Source organism: Vavraia culicis (genome assembly GCF_000192795.1).
Source record: "Vavraia culicis subsp. floridensis unplaced genomic scaffold supercont1.86, whole genome shotgun sequence".
In the NCBI taxonomy this organism is placed as follows: Eukaryota; Fungi; Microsporidia; family Pleistophoridae; genus Vavraia; species Vavraia culicis.
In genome coordinates this window covers 1-7,847 of record NW_007360689.1, presented here as the reverse complement: position 1 = coordinate 7,847, position 7,847 = coordinate 1, and the positions used below count along the sequence as shown (strand labels likewise).

At 40.3% G+C, this 7,847-nt stretch overlaps 2 protein-coding genes across 2 annotated transcripts; one reads left to right on the top strand and one right to left on the bottom strand.

Annotated features, from left to right (window-relative positions):
• Positions 1-1,347: 1,347 nt before the first annotated feature.
• On the top strand, positions 1,348-2,852 carry VCUG_02619 (PEK protein kinase). The gene has a single exon (XM_008077436.1). It carries the CDS (start codon positions 1,375-1,377, stop codon positions 2,767-2,769), a length of 1,395 nt encoding a protein of 464 aa, XP_008075627.1. The 5' UTR covers positions 1,348-1,374; the 3' UTR covers positions 2,770-2,852.
• A 633-nt stretch (positions 2,853-3,485) lies between these two features.
• On the bottom strand, positions 3,486-7,775 carry VCUG_02618 (uncharacterized protein; the record flags this gene model as incomplete). The annotated part of the gene is made up of 1 exon (XM_008077435.1): positions 3,486-7,775. Exon 1 carries the CDS (start codon positions 6,759-6,761, stop codon positions 3,486-3,488), a length of 3,276 nt encoding a protein of 1,091 aa, XP_008075626.1. The 5' UTR covers positions 6,762-7,775.
• Between the last annotated feature and the right edge of the window lie 72 nt (positions 7,776-7,847).

Here is a 7,847-nt window from a genome sequence, read left to right as displayed (position 1 = left end):
GAAAGAAAATGCAATGCCATAAGGGTATCATCAAATTCAAGTATAACATTCTCCCATATTCAAAAGAATGCATGAAGATACAAACACTATGTCTTCGTGTCAACCACACTCCTTGTAGCATCTCACTATTCAGTGCCTGTCACCACAAGTAGTCCACAGAAAATAATTTTGTTCTGAATATAGAAAAATAAAGCACTGTAAAATTACATTTCGACTGTCAAAGAAGCTGTTGCTCACAACAAAAATACCCTATGTTCTGGTACAAGCATCTGGTAGTGCGTAAATCTAAATTTTGATCTTTTGGTCTCGTCCTTCATTTTCTTTCAAATCCAGGGTGAGAAAGGGGGGGCGCGCCGCTTCTTTTTTTTAAATAGTATTTTGTCCGTGGCATTTTCTTAAGAAATGAATATTCGATGCGGCAACACTACGGGTAAAGTGATTTTGTAAATAAAGCGCTGTTGAGAGGCATATCGTGGCTGTCAAATCAAAAAACTCAAATATGGAGAAAATTATCCCAAATTGCAACAGCGCATTATCCGTATAAAAACCAAACTTTTGATTAAATTCATCATTCTATCCAAAAATAATAATTTCCGAAGTTATCATAGGAAAAATAACGTACACAAAAACTTGTGATTGTAGCGTAACACACAATCAATAGAGACATAGCAAATGAGATTGCCACCACGCTGTGCTAAACAAATTATTTTATCATATGGTTCCTTTTTATTACGCTTTATTTGATACTTTTAGAGAAAAAAGGAAATTTATAGAAAATGCGCTTGCTCATGGTAATACATCAGTACAAACATGTAGAACATCATTTCGGAGTATCCATACTTACACTGATCTGATAGCACTTTCTATTGTGAGAAGAAAATTGTATTCGGTACGGTATGAGCTCGTAGCCCTACGTACAAACATACAATAAAATGCTACTAATTTTCTTTAATGTATAATTTGCCGTGTTTCAGAGTGATAGTCAGCAAAATACAAGATCGTTATACTTATACACGTGCTATTATGCTCTTCAATACATATCATCAGTGCATGCCTTGCTTATTCACCTATCATGTCAATCATCGAATATTCTCAGGGATGAAGCGATAATCTCTAATGGTTTAAAGACTTTTATTCCTCACATGTGCCATGTCTTCAATTACACCATAAGAATTTTCATCAGATTAATTTATCCGTCTTGCTTATTTTTGATCATTTTTCCTCTGTTACACATGGTACGTCTTAATGTTCATTTATTTTGAAGTGCTATATTTGCTACCAATTTTTGAGTGCGCCATTAAAGTGTGTGTTTTCTTTAAACGGCACTTCAGATTTTTTGGTACATTTAAATAACTTAATCCGTGATCCTCCGAAATGACACTCAAGGACAATTATTGGCGCGATTTTAAATTTACGCAGAAGCTTGGGCAAGGTACACATGCAAGCGTGTACAAAATGATGAATGTGCACACGGGCCAGCATTTTGCTCTCAAGGAAATTAACCTATGTTGCCAGGAGGATGTGCACAATGAGTGCTTGCCCAGGCATATCACGCACAAGAATATAATTAAGTACACCAAGCTGTTCATGTCTGAACGGCCTGAGCAGCTGAAAGACGTTATTACGGGTGATAACGACGAACAGGCGTGTTCACTTGATATGGGCAAGCTGCGTGACCGTATGAGTGCCTTAAATGAGCACTCGATTTTTAGCGATAGCCTGGGGTCTTTGAAGGCTCAAGGATGTGAGAAGCGGTTTTATTACATGGTGTGCGATTACTGCGAGTTTACGTTGAGCGAATTTATAGCAAAAAGAAATGAGCTGTTTTTCTACGGTAAGGATCTGAAAGGAATGCTTGATGAACTGAGTGTTGACGCAATTCAGGATGATAAAAAGCTACAGAGACGTGAAAATGATGTTGTTCTCATCAATCGTACAAAAGGATATTTGAATGAGCATCGCACAAACAACCGATCATGGCACCGCTATTCGAATGGAGAGCGTCGAAGTGTAGAAGAATCAAACAGGGCATTTTGCAAGACAGGCACATTTCATACATCCGTTCACAATGTAAAGAAGCCCAGTAGCGAACTCAATGACAAAAACTTATACGAGCCAGCTTTTGACACTGTAAAAAAACCAAACAACAATGTAAATAGCACTTTAGAACAAAAAGAACACCAAAACGTGATTTATTTCGATACGGGTGATTTGTTCACACAAGAATACAAGAAGCGCTGCAACAGGTTCCTCAAATGCTCTGCAAATGTTTTGATGTACCAAAACAAATACTTTTATCTGTACAACAGTTCCATAATAAATTATCAAAACAAAAAATGTATAAATCGGCATTTCATAGCACTGCTGTTTAAAGACATAGTACGAGGTATCCTTTACCTGCACTCCAACAATATCTTTCACTGTGATATCAAATCGAACAATATTCTGCTGAAACACGAGACGGTATTAGTGCCCAAAATATCAGACTTTGGTCTACGAAGAGGTATGAAGTGCAAGAACTGCCATTATAAGGATGTTTATGACTGTGGCATACTTTATTTTGAGATGCTGTGTCCGGTCAAAACGGTGATGGAAATGGATATATTGCGCACCCGATTGAAGAATACCGGAGAATTGCCTGAGTGGTTTGTCGATACGTATGGGGAGGAAGCAGAGATTATAAAGCGATGTATGAGTAAGAGAAGGACTGGTGCTATAGATGCACGGCATCTTTTCAAGCGGATGATTGAGTTGTGTAAAAGGATATGAGCAGCAAGAACGATGTGTATTAACTAAAAATTTTATTGGAACCTGACAATCACAAAAATGTATAACAAATATTTCAAGCGAGAAATAATCGCTAAACAAACAATCTTCATTTCTAGGTAGCGTACTAGGGCGTGTCATTTTGTTCCGCCCTATATAGGCAAAGCATATATACCTCGTGTTACATACGATAAAACAACCTGCGAGTAACTCTTATTTAGTGGAACTCTCATGATGGTTCTATGACATAGTATTTCTGTGTCTGTCCAGCTGGTGTCATGTTTGAGATGGTAAACAACTTCTAATAAAAAAATAATAAGAAAATCTAGCAAACAATCTCCGTATGACAGTGACGTCTAAGCTCAACTAATAAATTGCAAGTATTTGTACATAACTACACCATATCTTAGCACTTAGGCGCATCTCAATCTACCATATCACTATCCTATCACTTGAATATTTTCCGAAAGCAACAACCAGTTTGTGTTATCAAACATTTTTTTAATTTGCAAAGAATTAGTTCTAAAAATCTGCAGCTACGTGTACGAAAATACGTCCAACAAATTTAATTTATTCTGCATGTTTTCCCAATTCATTGCTCAGCACTGATCGCTACACCAACCTCCAAACATCACAATTCTATTCTTCAATCTTCGTCCCAAATCTCGGCTTCAATGGCATCTAAAGGCACATTTTTTCACCGGATCATAGAGCAATTCCTATTTATCATCGTAGAGCAGATCAAACATACCTGTTCCGTTTCTAACTGGCAATCCGAGAGCAACACGTGCACTTGGTTCTTCTAACTCATCATCACAACCATAAAGATACGCCTTCCTTAAAAAGTTGTAGGTGCTTTCAAAGGACATTTTCCCAAGCACCGAACCACCCATCCTATGCCTATTAAACGCGACATATTCACCCGTAACGGTCATTTTATCAGCAATCAGCATCAAATGACGTACATCAATTTCTATACCATACGCTTGAAACACCGCCCTTATCTCTCTGATGATCACCGATCTACATGCTTCTATGCCTAATACCTCCCATGTATTGTATACATCATTGCTTATACACGTATTAAAATCGATATAATCGTTCAGATACACGCCGTGACTTGGCACATAATTAAAGAACGTGTGATAGTCACACCCTAGCACCGTTACTTCATCGTTATTTATTTCTATGCCTGTTATATCGCTGTCTAGCAATCGAAATTTTTCTCTCATTTTTTCTATCGTAGAATTTACTGGTACGCAAGCACTCAGTGTTACTCTTATTACGTTGTATGACCATGAATGGTCTCTAATCTGCTCTATCAGTTCTTGCTCCGTGTATATCCTTGAAAAGATGGCACCGTTCCCATCATTGATCGTATTTCCAGCAGTTTCATTGCTATTATTCTCGACTACAGCATCGTTCTCATCATTACTGATACTGATATTCCTGCCTCTATTACTATCAATGCCAGTACTTAAACCAGCCCCATTACTACTACTATCCAGGCAATCTTCACTACTGTTATCGCTATCCAGACCATCCCCAACATCCCTTTTATTATTCCTGATAATTTCGCGTACCGTCACTCTCTTCCCCATACCCTTGTTAATCTCTTTTAAAAACATTCTCTTGAACCGTACGATCGTATCCTTGCCGACATCCCTGTTCAAAACAAACAATACATCCGTTTCATTCCGTTCAACCACCTTAAAGTAGAACAGAGCATCCTTAAGGAACACTGTGCTAGGATCAAACGTAATTCTGTTTGTTATCTTTCCTTTTATCACTGTACTCACATTTTTACTGCCTACCATTAGTATCTCCTTTAGCCTTGGCATTCCCAGTGTTACATTCGTTGCACAACCTGCAAGGTGAAAGGTATTCAAGGTCATTTGCGTTGATGGCTCGCCTATTGCCTGTGCAGCAATCATGCCAACACTTTCACCCGGTTGTATTCTTTGCCTCAAAAATGCACTGCTTATCTGCATATCTGTGCCTTTCAAAGGTGGTTTATCTTCTGTTTCCGTACTACAAATAGCGGTGTTGGATTTGTCAATGTTCTTACACTTTTTCTCATTACTCTCGTCTTTAGTAATGTTCTCACCATCGGCCCAGTCCTTATTCTCAACGTTCTTATCATCACTCTGGTCTTTAACCGTATTCATCTCTATAAACCGTTCGTTTAGTATCCTATTGGGATCCTTGCCATCCTCTCCATACACATACTGCACCAACAAATCATCTCTCACACTCGTATCATAGTGCACCACCGTACCCTCCATCATCTTAACTATGCATCTTTGCAAATATCCACTTCTACTCGTTTTTACAGCTGTATCAATGAGACCTTCCCTACCAGCCTGGCAATGGAAGAAAAACGAGCTGAGTGATAGACCGGTAAGGAACCGATTGAAAATAAAACCACCAGAAAGCACATTGCTACTGAGAAAAGAGCATAAAGAGCGACCATTACTCATCAACGGCACTCTTCCACCTTCTAAGCTTTGTTGACCGAGTAAACCACTTATCTGTGAGAAGTTCACTATACTGCCCTTAGCACCTGATAATATTATGTTCGCCATTTTGTTCAAAGGAAAGGGTGTTTCTATGCCTTTGATGAGTAAATCACCCACCTGTGATGTTACAGTGTGCATTTCTTTCTTTATTACGTTGTCCAAGTTTATTCTTTCGTTTTTGCTGAGATTTATCATAGGCGCCATCGTTACGGGTGTATTATATAGGGTAGATGATGAAGGTACCGTAACATGGTTAATAACACCGACTGGATCAATAGTTGTGTTGGTATCGTTGTCAATGTCTATACCATAATTAACATTTTTGGTGTTTTCTTTTTTAGTATTCCCATCTCTACCACCTCCAACATCCTTGAACACTTCCTGCACGTACCCCTGTAGCACACCATCGCCTCGTTCCATCCCTTCTTTAAAAATATCGGCCCTAATCCGTTCGTGTTTCTTCTCTAGCACAAAATCACTAATTCCCAGAGGCTGTCCGTAACAAACCAAGTATCGACTTACCATACGCCCTATAGCCGTAAGGATATCGTTACATACATGGAAGCCCTTGAGCATCCCTATACAGTGCACAAGACCATCCTTAGAGGGACCCACCTCACTCTTATCGAGCACGCCGTGCACATAATAACCATTGTGAAAGCGTACGGTGCTCTCCTCATAATGCTCCTTCCAGTATAACGTACTAATCTTGTTTGTATGTAAGTAGTTCATTTTAAGATCGTATGCTGACAAAAGTATCGCTACCAACTGCTTGCCGGTGTACAATGCTTTTGGACGTAGCACGGCTGGGCTGGTGATCGTAAAACGTAACTCACGCGATGCAATGAGCAATTCGTTGATCTCTGACCGGCTGAACAACCGGTCCTTTAAAGTAATATTAAACACGCTTACTACATAGTCTTGTACCAGCCCACGCACAGGTTTGCCGTTTAATGCATAGTTCTCGTGTGTGCTGCTCAGATACGCATTTTCTGCACGCGCCACCAGGCTCTGCGCGAGATGAATGTTCATTTCATCGCCATCAAAGTCTGCGTTGTAGCTGTTGCAGTTCACATAATGCATCCGTATTGTTTTATCGTTCAAGATGCATACGCGGTGCGACATTAAAGAGGGCTTATGCAATGTGGGCTGCCGGTTGACCAGCACCATATCACCATATGTCATGTGTCGATGTACCACAGCGCTGTTCTTGAGCAATGTCTTGGCAAGCGCCCCCCTGTTCTTCACATATTTGAGGCTGCGTTTGACACCATTCTCTACGATGCATTCTGCACCTGGAAATATCGGTCCGTTTATTACACAGCGCTCAAGACGCTGTCTGTTAAATGGCGTAACTCGCTCAGGAAACGTAAGCCTGCGTGCGATATGCATCGGTATGCCAATCTCGTCTGTTGCGATGTATGGATCAGGTGATATTACCGTACGTGCCGTGTAATTGACGCGCTTACCCATCATGTTCTGCCTGAACAGTCATTCCTTCTTCTCCAAGGTTTGCTTGAAACCGGGCGGTTTTTTCTTATTTGGGTACTCCGTGCTGTCGAAATAGTGCTGCACTGCACATTGCAGCGCGTTTATCAGGCCATTTATCAAGGCCACGCTTTTTTCGTCAGCACAACTGAGCATGTTCAACAGGTCATCGTCAATGTGTGTATTTACTCTGTTGTCTTTTTCGATGCCAAGACCTTTTTCCACAGCTTCTTTGTCTGATCGATTAGCCTGATCAATATTTGCGGTACTTAAACATGCACGTCGATTGTTTTTGCTGATAATGTTGCTGCACAAATCCTTGTTTATGCGTTGCTCTCGGCTCATTTCACTTTTTCTATTTTCATCCTTTTCAGCCCTTTTTCTTTCCTCGCTCGTTTTACTTTCTCTGCCTCTTCTATTTGTCTTATCTGCACCGCTCACTCTATCAGTCTCGTCTACGCCAATCTCCCTATCCATTCCAATTTTCTCACTTTCATTTCCTTTACTTCTTTTGCTCTCCTCGTCTTTAATCCGCAGCTTCTCGATCTCATCCTTAAGCACTCGATTAATCTTTACAATCCTTGACAGATGAATGTTATGCGAGCTCTCAAATATTTTATCGTTCATGCGGTTAAGCGGTCGAAACTTATTCGGAAGCACAAACACTTTATGCATAAAGAATGCTTTGTAATCAATGTGTATGCGTTCAAAGAGGGCAGGCTCGTTCTTCCGAAGCGCACATACAATACGATATACACGGAACGGCTGTACATACTGCGTGCCATTCACTATCTTAAGATTAAGCTTTTTGAGCCGGTCTCTGCTTGCACAGTACGGACACCGTCCTTCCACACGCTCCTTCATCGCAGCTACCAATCGTTCGCCAGTGTTCTGCAACACGTGCTTACGCACATCTACCGGAATTTTAAACCGATGGCACTTCAAACAGCTCATCCTGAGAATCGTGAATAAGTCCTTGAAAAGTAACGGGTTGAGTATCATCGACTGCAGTACAATCTCACCAAAATGGCCTGGACATGTGAAGTAGTTCAAATGGCACTTGGCACATTGTGT

Coding starts and splice junctions, on each gene's coding strand:
- VCUG_02619 (XM_008077436.1), top strand. CDS start 1,375: ATGACACTCAAGGACAATTATTGGCGCGATTTTAAATTTACGCAGAAG.